The 14882-nt window shown below is 50.0% G+C and overlaps 1 protein-coding gene across 1 annotated transcript in view; it reads left to right on the plus strand.

Annotated features, from left to right (window-relative positions):
- GDAP2 (ganglioside induced differentiation associated protein 2) overlaps positions 1-3047 on the plus strand; it is a 30348-nt gene extending 27301 nt beyond the window's left edge. The window contains exons 13-14 of the mRNA XM_075263363.1: positions 1762-1905; positions 2728-3047. Of these exons, the coding sequence (XP_075119464.1) occupies positions 1762-1905; positions 2728-2775 (192 nt within the window). The 3' untranslated portion in view covers positions 2776-3047. The remainder of the gene's footprint in view (positions 1-1761; positions 1906-2727) is intronic.
- The last annotated feature ends 11835 nt before the right edge of the window (positions 3048-14882 follow it).

Consider the following 14882-nt stretch of genomic DNA (forward strand, 5'->3'; position numbering starts at 1 on the left):
TGGGGTGTATAGAGGTGGCCGCGGTGTGTCCTGGGGTGTATAGAGGTGGCTGCGGTGTGTCCTGGGGTGTATAGAGGTGTCTGAGGTGTGTCCTGGGGTGTATAGAGGTGGCCGCGGTGTGTCCTGGGGTGTATAGAGGTGGCTGCGGTGTGTCCTGGGGTGTATAGAGGTGTCTGCGGTGTGTCCTGGGGTGTATAGAGGTGGCTGCGGTGTGTCCTGGGGTGTATAGAGGTGTCTGCGGTGTGTCCTGGGGTGTATAGAGGTGGCTGCGGTGTGTCCTGGGGTGTATAGAGGTGGCTGCGGTGTGTCCTGGGGTGTATAGAGGTGGCTGCGGTGTGTCCTGGGGTGTATAGAGGTGGCTGCGGTGTGTCCTGGGGTGTATAGAGGTGGCTGCGGTGTGTCCTGGGGTGTATAGAGGTGGCTGCGGTGTGTCCTGGGGTGTATAGAGGTGGCTGCGGTGTGTCCTGGGGTGTATAGAGGTGGCCGCGGTGTGTCCTGGGGTGTATAGAGGTGGCCGCGGTGTGTCCTGGGGTGTATAGAGGTGGCCGCGGTGTGTCCTGGGGTGTATAGAGGTGGCTGCGGTGTGTCCTGGGGTGTATAGAGGTGGCCGCGGTGTGTCCTGGGGTGTATAGAGGTGGCTGCGGTGTGTCCTGGGGTGTATAGAGGTGGCTGCGGTGTGTCCTGGGGTGTATAGAGGTGGCCGCGGTGTGTCCTGGGGTGTATAGAGGTGTCTGCGGTGTGTCCTGGGGTATATAGAGGTGGCTGCGGTGTGTCCTGGGGTGTATAGAGGTGGCTGCGGTGTGTCCTGGGGTATATAGAGGTGGCTGCGGTGTGTACTGGGGTGTATAGAGGTGGCTGCGGTGTTCTCGTAGAGTTTGTAAACATCAGCAATGTCCACCACAGATTATCAGGGGAGAGAATGGATCTGTAACTTTCTGCCATGTTTGCAAATTTCTATGGAGACAGTTTGTGACCTCGGCTTATACTGTAGTGAACATTGGACACTGAGATGGTTCTGAAGGTTCCTCATCCAAGAGGTCTTGGCGTTTACTTCTAGTTCTTGGTGATCATGGAATAAACCTTGGGGTCCAGTCTAATAGGGGTTCAGTGTTGTACAAGAAAACGGATGGTTACAAGTGTTAAAGCGGAGCACAGTCTATGTATGGAAGGATTTGGAAGAAATAGAGATGTGAGGGAGCAAAGATGAGGTTCATTGTATAATCGGAACAGAAGGTAACAGGGTTGTGAGGGAGCTAAGATGAGATCAGTTGTGTAAAACGAAGAAGGTGCTGGGGTTGTGAGGGAGCTAAGACAAGGTCCACTGTATAAAAGGAAGAAGGTGACGGGGTTGTGAGGGAGCTAAGATGAGATCAGTTGTGTAAAAGAAACAAAACAGGTTTACTGTATAAAGGGAAGAGGAAGTGTCTTCATTCCCTCACAACCCTGACACTTGTGGAAGATGGCAGGACAGCCCGAAAGCCAAGAGAAGATCCACTGCATGAAAGTAACAGGAAGCGATTGGGGTCTGAGGGAGCCGAGACAAGTTCTGTTGTCTGAGATGAAGAAGTATATAAGGAAAACAAGACCTGAGTGATGTCAGGAAGGAAAGGGTGCGCAGGAACGGAGATGGCATCCATTGAGGGGATAGGGCTATGGGGGAGCTAAGACTGGGTCCTGGACATACAGCGTTATAGAAGCGTGCGCCCCACAGCCCCATTTTCTGATGTTTCACTGGATCCTCCTCTTATATTTCATCTCTAGGTGTCCACCTGGTTCTTCACAACTTTTACCGTTTCTGGATTAAAGGACAAGGTCCACCATGTTGACAGCCTGCACCAGCTCTTCACCGCCATCTCCCCAGACCAGATAGAAATCCCCCCGTTTGTGCTGGACTATGATGCTCGGGTAAGATGAGGGACATGGGACATGTTACTGATACGGGGGATAGGTGGGGGGCGCAGTATCTACTGACCAGGATGCAGGCGGCCATGTTTTTGGGGTATTCCAGCACAATTTATCTCCTTGGCCTCTCGTCTGTGAGACGTTAACACCAGAAGTGGTTAAATGTCAGCGCGACTTGATAAGAACCACATGTAATATGAAGTATGTGCAGAATGGAGCAACGCCGCCAACAGGGGAGGCACACGCAGGGTTAAAGGAGCCCTCCTCCCCCATGTTCTTTGATGTCTCTCCTCCAGGGGGGGTCTGGGGTGCGGGGAGCAGTCTGTGGCCCAGATGAGGGTTCACAGAGTCCAACTCTGCTGAGATTTAGTGATAGATGCCAGGAACTCGCGCTCTGCTCACCGCAGGGATAATCGTATCCTGCCGCTCCAGCGACCTCCCCCCCCCCCCCCATCCCTCTCTATACGAGGGCGTAATACAGAGTATATGTCTGCAGTGCAGTATATCACATGTATGCAGCCGGCCCAAAATCAGTGTGACCGCTCCAGGGCCCGACACTGAGGATTGGCGGACGGTTATCCTTAAAGGGGAACTCGTTCTCTTCTGTCCCACCTCTGGTGGTCGAGGGGCCGATCTTCTTCAGGTGCAGGTCACACACTTGATTTTCATTCATTTGCTGAGGGTTTGTTACAGTGTTTCAGTCTGGACAGGAGACTTGCGCTGCACATTGAGGACTGTTCACACTGGTCAGTTGTAGATCTGGATGGGTTTTCAGGTTGGGGACTTGATGGACGGCTCATTGTCTATTGTTGTCTTCTTGTGCAGGAGAATGGACCCATCTTCCCCTCACACTCCTCCTTCTCAGGCCTTTGACCTCTCAGCCTGGCCCCGCCTACTTCTCTCTTGATCCTCGTGGGCGGGTCTCTCGGCTCCTCCGCTGCTTCTCTGCACATATTCCTGGACTGGATCCCGGCCAGTGATGGACAATAATGCTGCAAGCTCCTCCCATAACCTGACAACCCCCAGAGACGATGGACTGTGCTGTGCAGACAGCGGGGTGTCAGAGTATATATTTATACTTGTGTAAATAGCGCCACCAGCTGGAGGGCTGATCCCGGCTGTGCTGACAATAAAGTCCCTTTATAATGTGAGTCTCCTCCGCAGTACCGGGCCACACGCGCTATGTCTCAGATATTCTGAAGTTCAGGCCCCGACGGCATTTTGGGGTTCAGTCCAGTCAGTGAGTAGACATTTTAGTAGGAAGACACATAAATGCTGCTTTGGGTGTAACTGGAGTATGACAGGATGTGACGGGAGAGTAATGAGCGCAGCTCTGGATGTGACTGCAGAGTAATGAGCGCAGCTCTGGATGTGACTGCAGAGTAATGAGCGCAGCTCTGGATGTGACTGCAGAGTAATGAGCGCAGCTCTGGATGTGACTGCAGAGTAATGAGCGCAGCTCTGGATGTGACTGCAGAATAATGAGCGCAGCTCTGGATGTGACTGCAGAGTAATGAGCGCAGCTCTGGATGTGACTGCAGAGTAATGAGCGCAGCTCTGGATGTGACTGCAGAATAATGAGCGCAGCTCTGGATGTGACGGCAGAATAATGAGCGCAGCTCTGGATGTGACTGCAGAGTAATGAGTGCAGCTCTGGATGTGACTGCAGAATAATGAGCGCAGCTCTGGATGTGACGGCAGAATAATGAGCGCAGCTCTGGATGTGACTGCAGAATAATGAGCGCAGCTCTGGATGTGACTGCAGAATAATGAGCGCAGCTCTGGATGTGACGGCAGAATAATGAGCGCAGCTCTGGATGTGACTGCAGAATAATGAGCGCAGCTCTGGATGTGACTGCAGAATAATGAGCGCAGCTCTGGATGTGACTGCAGAATAATGAGTGCAGCTCTGGATGTGACAGTAGAATAATGAGTGCAGCTCTGGATGTGACAGTAGAATAATGAGCGCAGCTCTGGATGTGACTGCAGAATAATGAGCGCAGCTCTGGATGTGACTGCAGAATAATGAGCGCAGCTCTGGATGTGACAGTAGAATAATGAGTGCAGCTCTGGATGTGACTGCAGAATAATGAGTGCAGCTCTGGATGTGACAGTAGAATAATGAGCGCAGCTCTGAATGTGACTGACAGCAGAATAATGAGTGCAGCTCTGGATGTGACTGCAGAATAATGAGCGCAGCTCTGGATGTGACTGCAGAATAATGAGTGCAGCTCTGGATGTGACAGTAGAATAATGAGCGCAGCTCTGAATGTGACTGCAGAATAATGAGTGCAGCTCTGGATGTGACAGTAGAATAATGAGCGCAGCTCTGAATGTGACTGCAGAATAATGAGTGCAGCTCTGGATGTGACAGTAGAATAATGAGCGCAGCTCTGAATGTGACTGACAGCAGAATAATGAGCGCAGCTCTGGATGTGACAGCAGAATAATGAGTGCAGCTCTGGATGTGACTGCAGAATAATGAGCGCAGCTCTGGATGTGACAGCAGAATAATGAGTGCAGCTCTGGACGTAACAGCAGAATAATGAGCGCAGCTCTGGATGTGATTGCAGAATAATGAGCGCAGCTCTGGATGTGACTGCAGAATAATGAGCGCAGCTCTGGATGTGACTGCAGAATAATGAGCGCAGCTCTGGATGTGACTGCAGAATAATGAGTGCAGCTCTGGATGTAAATGTAGAAAGGGTGCAGGGTTTGTGTATAGAGTGTCTGGGGGTTGTAGTGCACAGGCCGGGGCCATAACATGAGGTTTTGCTCCTCTCTTGGCTGTAAATATCACCTTAGACCGGAAACCATTGAGAGCGACAACAACAACCTGGTGACACCTGCCGGGACGTGACAGCAGAAATGCCAGAGACCCCCCAACCTGTAGCACTGGAAGAGACTGTCACATAGTGTGAGACTGCAGAGAGTATGTGGTAGCAGCACATGGACTACAACAAGGGTCTAAGAGAGTGCACAAAGTACAATAGTGACCTCCTATCCTGGGACCACTGGTATTATCTAAGAGACTGTCACATAGCGCCCCCTCCTATCCTGGGACCACTGGTACTATCTAAGAGACTGTCACATAGCGCCCCCTCCTATCCTGGGACCACTGGTATTATCTAAGAGACTGTCACATAGCGCCCCCTCCTGTACTGTGACCGCAGGTATGTAAGAGACTGTCACATAGCGCCCCCTCCTATCCTGGGACCACTGGTACTATCTAAGAGACTGTCACATAGCGCCCCCTCCTATCCTGGGACCACTGGTACTATCTAAGAGACTGTCACATAGCGCCCCCTCCTATCCTGGTACCACCGGTATGTAAGAGACTGTCACATAGCGCCCCCTCCTATCCTGGTACCACCGGTATGTAAGAGACTGTCACATTGCGCCCCCTCCTATCCTGGGACCACCGGTATGTAAGAGACTGTCACATAGCGCCCCCTCCTATCCTGGGACCACCGGTATGTAAGAGACTGTCACATAGCGCCCCCTCCTATCCTGGTACCACCGGTATGTAAGAGACTGTCACATAGCGCCCCCTCCTATCCTGGGACCACCGGTATGTAAGAGACTGTCACATAGCGCCCCCTCCTATCCTGGGACCACCGGTATTATGTAAGAGACTGTCACATAGCGCCCCCTCCTATCCTGGGACCACCGGTATGTAAGAGACTGTCACATAGCGCCCCCTCCTATCCTGGGACCACCGGTATGTAAGAGACTGTCACATAGCGCCCCCTCCTATCCTGGGACCACCGGTATGTAAGAGACTGTCACATAGCGCCCCCTCCTATCCTGGGACCACCGGTATGTAAGAGACTGTCACATAGCGCCCCCTCCTATCCTGGGACCACCGGTATGTAAGAGACTGTCACATAGCGCCCCCTCCTATCCTGGGACCACCGGTATTATGTAAGAGACTGTCATATAGCGCCCCCTCCTATCCTGGGACCACCGGTATGTAAGAGACTGTCACATAGCACCCCCTCCTATCCTGGGACCACCGGTATGTAAGAGACTGTCACATAGCGCCCCCTCCTATACTGTGACCACAGGTATGTAAGAGACTGTCACATAGCGCCCCCTCCTATCCTGGGACCACTGGTATGTAAGAGACTGTCACATAGCACCCCCTCCTATCCTGGGACCACCGGTATGTAAGAGACTGTCACATAGCGCCCCCTCCTATCCTGTGACCACCGGTATGTAAGAGACTGTCACATAGCGCCCCCTCCTATCCTGGGACCACCGGTATGTAAGAGACTGTCACATAGCGCCCCCTCCTATACTGTGACCACAGGTATGTAAGAGACTGTCACATAGCGCCCCCTCCTATCCTGGGACCACCGGTATGTAAGAGACTGTCACATAGCGCCCCCTCCTATCCTGGGACCACCGGTATGTAAGAGACTGTCACATAGCGCCCCCTCCTATACTGTGACCACCGGTATGTAAGAGACTGTCACATAGCGCCCCCTCCTATCCTGGGACCACCGGTATGTAAGAGACTGTCACATAGCGCCCCCTCCTATACTGTGACCACCGGTATGTAAGAGACTGTCACATAGCGCCCCCTCCTATCCTGGGACCACCGGTATGTAAGAGACTGTCACATAGCGCCCCCTCCTATCCTGGGACCACCGGTATGTAAGAGACTGTCACATAGCGCCCCCTCCTATCCTGGGACCACCGGTATTATGTAAGAGACTGTCACATAGCGCCCCCTCCTATACTGTGACCACAGGTATGTAAGAGACTGTCACATAGCGCCCCCTCCTATCCTGGGACCACCGGTATGTAAGAGACTGTCACATAGCGCCCCCTCCTATCCTGGGACCACCGGTATGTAAGAGACTGTCACATAGCGCCCCCTCCTATCCTGGGACCACCGGTATGTAAGAGACTGTCACATAGCGCCCCCTCCTATCCTGGGACCACCGGTATGTAAGAGACTGTCACATAGCGCCCCCTCCTATCCTGGGACCACCGGTATGTAAGAGACTGTCACATAGCGCCCCCTCCTATCCTGGGACCACCGGTATGTAAGAGACTGTCACATAGCGCCCCCTCCTATCCTGGGACCACCGGTATGTAAGAGACTGTCACATAGCGCCCCCTCCTATCCTGGGACCACCGGTATGTAAGAGACTGTCACATAGCGCCCCCTCCTATCCTGGGACCACCGGTATGTAAGAGACTGTCACATAGCACCCCCTCCTATACTGGGACCACCGGTATGTAAGAGACTGTCACATAGCGCCCCCTCCTATCCTGGGACCACCGGTATGTAAGAGACTGTCACATAGCGCCCCCTCCTATCCTGGGACCACCGGTATGTAAGAGACTGTCACATAGCGCCCCCTCCTATCCTGTGACCACAGGTATGTAAGAGACTGTCACATAGCGCCCCCTCCTATCCTGGGACCACCGGTATGTAAGAGACTGTCACATAGCACCCCCTCCTATCCTGGGACCACCGGTATGTAAGAGACTGTCACATAGCGCCCCCTCCTATCCTGTGACCACCGGTATGTAAGAGACTGTCACATAGCGCCCCCTCCTATACTGTGACCACCGGTATTATGTAAGAGACTGTCACATTGCGCCCCCTCCTATTCTGTGACTATTGGGGTCTCCCTACAGACCCCCTTGTATGACCCTTTATTGGATAGGATTCTGCTCCCATATTTTGGGGGGTGGGCCGTGACCCCCTCTGCTGCCGGTGACAGCCGTAACCTTGTGTAGTCTGCTTGCGGAGTGCGGGGAGAACATCTGCTCGGTCTGCGGATTCGCTGCTCGCTCATTAACCGGCCTAATTACGTGTGACGCGGCGGCGCTGGCTGAGTTTCGTTTTTTTCCACATCCATATTTAGCTGATGCCATCTGTCCGCAGCCCGTGGAAATCCCACATAATCTCCGGCCGGCCGCTCCAGGGTCACGGCAAGCAATGATTCACATGGAAACTGCATGCCTATTAACCCCCGCAGGACCAGCGCCACGTAAAGCACTGCACAGGGTTCACTCCTCACACCCAGAAATCACTTCTAGAATATTCTCTGCACCTGATATGCGGCAGATCAATAAGTCATGTCATGTGACTGAAAGCTTCTCAATCCCCCTCAGGAGCTGCCTGTGTGTCAGTATTCACTGTAGTTCTGGAATTTATTTCAGGAACCAAGAAGCACATTGAATAGTGGCATAGATCTAACAATGTATAATAACGCTGTGGTTCTCCTTCGTACTAATGCTGGACCTGGTTATGGCTGTGTCAGTCTTCACTGCAGTTTTGGTATTGTGTTCCTGTCGTCAGGTGATTTACGTCCCGTAGATGTCGGCACTGACCAGCATGACGTGGCGCTGACGTTCACATATCACCTGCAAGTAGCGTCATTTTCTCCTGTCACCGGGCAACCAGCGTGGACTCCCAGGGGTGACGCGGCGGCTCGTCCTGCTCGTAGTGACAACAGGGCGGCAGGATAAATTATATGAGGAGCTGCGGCCGCTGCGTAATCCAGCACCGCGCTGTGATCGGCGGCAGATTGAGCACCCACTGACACCCACTAGTCCTGGGATGGTGAAGTCCTGCAGGGGCAGCAGAGTTGTCAGCAACTCCCCGTATACTGTACATAGGTGGCGACCACAAGACCTGGCGCAGTGCACACAGGGGGCGACTCTGCTGTACTGGAGACATCATGGAGGATTGTGGGGAGAACAAGTCATAAGACAGAATCAGATCTCACTTCCTCTTCTCAGAACACACAGATATTTACATACAGAAAGTAACATAATCAGAGGAACAATACAACGAGAAGAATGATACAATGTAACCAGAGGAATGATACAATGAGAAGAATGATACAACGAGAAGAATGATACAATGTAACCAGAGGAATGATACATTGTACCGTGGGGGGGGGGGGTTGTGATAAAATGTAATGAGAGGAATGATACAATGTAACCTCTGGGGGAGACATTGTAACCAGAGGAACGATACAACGAGAAGAATGATACAATGTAACCAGAGGAATGATACAATGTAACTAGAGGAAAGCAATGTAAACAGAAGAATGATACATGTAACATGTGGGTGATACAGTGTAACTAGAGGAATGATACAATGTAACTAGAGTAGCTGTACCTTATAGCCAGAGGAATGATACATTGTAACTTGGGGGGGGGGGGTGATAAAATGTAATAAGAGGAATGATACAATGTAACCTGTGGAGTGATACAGTGTAACCAGAGCAATAATACAATGTAACTAGAGTAGCTGTACCTTATAGCCAGAGGAATGATACATTGTAACTTGGGGGGGGTGGTGATAAAATGTAATAAGAGGTATGATACAATGTAACCTGTGGAGTGATACAGTGTAACCAGAGCAATAATACAATGTAACTGGAGTAGCTGTACCTTATAGCCAGAGGAACGATACAATGTAACTTCTGGAGTGATACAATGTAACCAGAGCAATGATAAAATGTAACTGGAGTAGCTGTACCTCATAGCCAGAGGCCTGATACATTGTAAACAGAAGAATGATACAATGTAACCTGTGGAGTGATACAGTGTAACTAGAGGAAAGATACAATGTAACTGGAGTAGCTGTATCTTATAGCCAGATGAACGATACAATGTAACATGAAGGGGGGGGGGGGTGATAAAATGTAATGAGAGGAATGATACAATGTAACCTCTGGAGTGATACAATGTAACTAGAGGAAAGATACAATGTAATGAGAGGAATGATACAATGTAACCTCTGGAGTGATACAATGTAACTAGAGGAAAGATACAATGTAATGAGAAGAATGATACAATGTAACCTCTGGAGTAGCTGTATCTTATAGCCAGAGGCCTGATACATTGTAACCACATTGTGACTGTCAGGATATCGCCGTATACTGAGGGGTCACAGCCGCATCCATTATTCGCCCCACAGATCACACAACCCATCGCCCTGCGCAGCTCTTGGTAATTGTTCACATGAGGGGCCGGTTGGGGGTCCTGCCGTCTCTGTCAGCTTTGTACGCGCAGGTTTCGGCAGTGCTAACCCTGTGACCTGTAATATATAACCTATAACACCCCACAGCTGCAGGTTTCTCACTTTCCTGCGTCACAACTTGTTTCACTCCTAAAAGCTGAATTTCAGTTCACAGTTTCAGGACGGCACCTGCAGGGGGGAGGGGGTGAGGACTGGGGGAGGGGAACACGAGACATCGGGTCAGTCAGCAAATATATTCACAAGTGTAACCTGCACCCCAATATCATGAGGGGTCACATATGATATCAGTAGCTATATACAGCTGGTATAACCTGGGTATCCTCTGCTATCTATGATCTTGTGCTCTGTGCTGCCCCCCGTGTGTTATTTTCAGTACTGCCGATTCTTACAGGTTACTTTGGGTCATTGTGACTATTCTGGGGTAATTAGTACGGAAATTAATTATCTGTTGTTACTATTCGGACCTGATCTTCCTGCTGTGGACTCCACCCGGTCAGCTTGGCAATAAGCATACAATTGTAATGTGATGGCGGATCCTGTTGTGCAGAGCGTTGCACCCGGAGCAGGTGTGAGATGACATTGCACAGACCTGCGGCACAATACACAATGGAGTCCACAAGACAAACATCTGCTGTCTGCAGGGCACATTCACTGACAGCATGCACAGGTGGAGCCTGGGCAGCACCAACCACCGGGGGCGCTCTAGCTGGAAGGCAATTCCCATCATCTGACTTTACAAACAATGGACATGGATGAACACATTTATAACTGTACACTGGTCTGACTCAATATAATGCTAGGACTACAGTGTAGACTGACACACAGCTCATCAATGGGCAAGAACGAGTACAGCAGGAAAGTCTACATTACAGTACGGATCTCAATGTTATGAATGATCTGTAGAAAGCTGGGTGACGCCCCCTATGGGCAGGTATACATTCCTGCGGAGGCGACATTACTGCAGTGAGTAAACAAGATGTATTTACTTCCAGACGTCACTCGTGTTCACACCTTGGAATCCCCCGAGGTGGCGAACATGACCACAATGTCCGACAGCACATGGAACATGCTAAACACGGCTTCAAAGACACGCACCGACACACGCCCAGCCACCGACGTCTGAAAATAGCTTCTAGGACAGAATGAACTCCCAGAATATTGCAGATCTACACTGCTAAAAAAAAATAGACCCCCCCCCCCCATTCACATGTTTATGAGTCCAAATCTCTGGACACAGTAGTGCGCCATATTGTGCGGTGTTGTATGGCGCTATACGTGCGCCCTCCGTATTACGCCCGGCGTCATTCAGAGTCCACACAAAGTGTGCGGCACTGCCTGGAGAGAAGTGATGGCGGACACGTGCAGGACCGGGGGGGTGTGAGCAAAATATCAGAATAATCCAATAGGTGGCGTCGACGACGGACACGCAGGATAATTCCACCTCTGCAGCCAGGGACAAATATTTACTGGAGCGGCCCCGGAACAGTCTAAGAAAACTTGGGACTGTTGGCAACAATGCACACCTAGAAGAGTGACACAAGGCTCCTGAGGAAGAGGAGCAAAACTGAGCGTCACATATATATATATATATATATATATATATATATACATACACACACACACATATATATATAGAGAGAGAGAGCAACTGAAGCTAATACTGAGCGCCACATATATATATATACACACACACACACATATATATATATAGAGAGAGAGAGAGAGAGAGAGAGAGAGAGAGCAACTGAAGCTAATACTGAGCGCCACATATATATATATATATATATATACACACACACACACACACATATATATATATAGAGAGAGAGAGAGAGCAACTGAAGCTAATACTGAGCGCCACAAGTAGCTCTTATATATATATCTATATCTCAGAATGTCTGTCTCTGTTCTTTATGCGCGACCAAACGACTGGACCGATCTTCACCAAATTTGGCACACAGGTACATCAGGTATCCGGGTAGGTTTCAGACCAAGACCTAACTCGCTCGGACGTACCGTTACTGAGATACAGCATTCCCAAACACAATGACCCCCATTAGCCAATACAAACCTGCAAGTCTTTCACTCATATTCCAACTGCAATACACACGGTCACTCCACATGCACAATACAACACTGATATCCAAACTGAGATACACGCATTAGAGGATTAGATACGCACGTCTGCACAGTTACACACTCCAGAAGATTAGATACACGCGCCTGCACACAGTTCCAGACGCCAAAGGATTAAATACGTGAGTCTGAACACAGTTCGACAGGCCGGAGGATTAGATACACGTGTCTGCACACAATACCACACCCCGGAGGATTAGATACACGCCACTGCAAACAATAGCACACGCTGGAGGATAAGATACGGGCCACTGCACACAATACCAAAAGCTGGAGGATTAGATACACAAGTCTGCACACAGTTCCACACGCCAGAGGATTAGATACAGACGTCTGCACAACAGTTCCACACGCCAGAGGATTAGATACGTACCTCAGCACACAATACCACATGCCGAAGGATAAGATACACACCACTGCACACAATAGCGCATGCCGGAGGATTAGATATGCACGTCTGCGCACAGTTCCATACACCAGAGGATTAGATACGCGCATCTGCACACAGTTCCATATGACGTAGGATTAGATATGTGCATCTTGACACAATACCACACGCCGGAGGATTAGATATTCGCATCTTCATACAGTTCCACACGCCCGACGATTAGATATGTGTGTCTGCACACAGTTCCACAGGCTGAGGATTGGATACGTGCATCAGCACACAGTATCACTTGCCGGAGGATTAGATATGCACATCTGCACACAGTTCCACACGCCAAACGATTAGATAAGCGCGTCTGCACACAATACCACATGCCAGAGGATTAGCTACACGCGTCTTCACACAGTTCCACGAGCCGGAGGATTAGATACACGTGTCTGCACACAGTTCCACACACCAGAGGATTAGATACACGTGTCTGCACACAGTACCACACGCCAGAGGATTAGATACACAGCTCTGCACAGAGTACCACATATTAGAGTTTTAGTCCAGGTTTCCATAGCAACCCAGCCATTTTTCTTAACTGCTGTATGTCAGCTTTAAAGGGGCGGGGCGCTGTGGAGGACACTGATACACAAGGTCACATTCACACAGCTTTACTCCAGGTATCCATAACTCCTGATTGCAGGTTTTTCTCTGATATCCAAAATGAGATACACGTGATCACATGACGCTTATGGACACACACAAACAACACAAAATACACCAGTGCAAAACTGGACAATTCTTATAGGGCCCCTACACAAACAATAAATGAAATATACCCGTGCGAAGCCGGGTCCTCCTGCTAGTATTATATATAAAAATGAGTTTTTGTCTGTCTGTTCTTTATGTACGACCAAACGACTGGACTGATTTTCACCTAATTTCGCACACAGATACATCAGGAGTCCGGGAAGGTTTTAGACTGGGCCTCAACTCTCTCAGACATACCACTCCTGAGATACAGTATTCCTAAAACAATTACCCCCCCCCCCCAGTAGTCAATACAAACCTGCAAGTCTTTCACTCATATTATGACTGCCATACACATGGTCACATGTCCTTATCAGACAAAAGAAGCTCACAGGCGCTTAGTCTCCACATGCACACAGCTTTACTCCAGGTTTCCATAACAACTCAGCCATTTGTCTCCACTGCTGTAGGTCAGCTTTAAAGGGGCAGGTCGCAGGTCGAGACTCTCTCCTGATTAGGCCCATTTATCTGGATCTAATCAAGAGCGGGATGTCCATATGGAATGCTGATACACTGCAGTGGAATCCCATCGCGGCTAGACCGTGGCGAAAATACCAGTGGCGGAAAATGAATTTCTCTTCATTTTCTGCCATATGAACATAATCTTAAAGGGACAGAGCGCTGTGGATGACACTGGTACACAAGGTCACATACACACAGCTTTACTCCAGGTCCTATTCTTATAGGGCTACTACACAAACAAAAAATGAAATACACCTGTGTGAAGCCAAGTCCTCCTGGGAGAGGGAGGGAGAGAGTGAGTGAGTGTGTATATATATATATATATATATATATATATCCCATCTATACATATAGTCCTGGAGCAGTGATATTTCTATGATTTCTGTATCAGGCTGTATTGTTGGCTCCTACATTGAGTCTTCTGTTTTCCTCTCTATATTGGGGTTGTCAGGTCCGGTGCTCGGGGTTGTCGGGTTCTGCTCTCTCACTTCTCCTCCTGCTTTCTAATTTTCTGATTTCGCTCTTAGGGTGCATGCACACTGAGTAACGCCGGGCGTGTATGAGAGCCGTACACGCCGGCATTACAGCAGACTGCCGAACACTTCCCATTCACTTCAATGGGAGCGCTCGTAACAGCGGCGTTTACGAGCGCTCCCATTGAAGTGAATGGGAAGTGTTCGGCAGCCCTGCTGTAACGCCGGCATGTACGGCTCTCATACACGCCCGGCGTTACTCAGTGTGCATGCACCCTTAGAGGATTATTTCATTAAATGCGTCTCAGGGCCTCGGCCTCCTGGGGTCACCGATGGGCAGGATCACATGACCAGATCACACTACATTGTAAGGGCGTGTCTCTAGTCACATCCAGAGCTGCTGCCAGTATCTCGCACCTATAGACTGCGTGCTGCTGCTTGTGGTGTATACAGAGGACTGTGCATTGTCGTGTTATTAGCAGCTTCTGGGGGCTCAGAGATGGGTGAGGGTCCCCCCCCTAAGGCCTTGAGCATCTCATAACCTACCTGGAGCTCAGGGTCAGTGGTCCTGCATGCTAGATCCACCTCACCATTGTGGCTGCAGCTTTGGATGTGAATAGAGTAGACAATGGGAGATTCTGCTATCAGCGGCAACAAGGTTTAATCTCATGCATTATATCATATACTCCAGTTACATCCAGAGCTG

The sequence above is a fragment of the Leptodactylus fuscus genome, chromosome 2 (genome assembly GCF_031893055.1).
Source record: "Leptodactylus fuscus isolate aLepFus1 chromosome 2, aLepFus1.hap2, whole genome shotgun sequence".
Lineage (NCBI taxonomy): Eukaryota > Metazoa > Chordata > Amphibia > Anura > Leptodactylidae > Leptodactylus > Leptodactylus fuscus.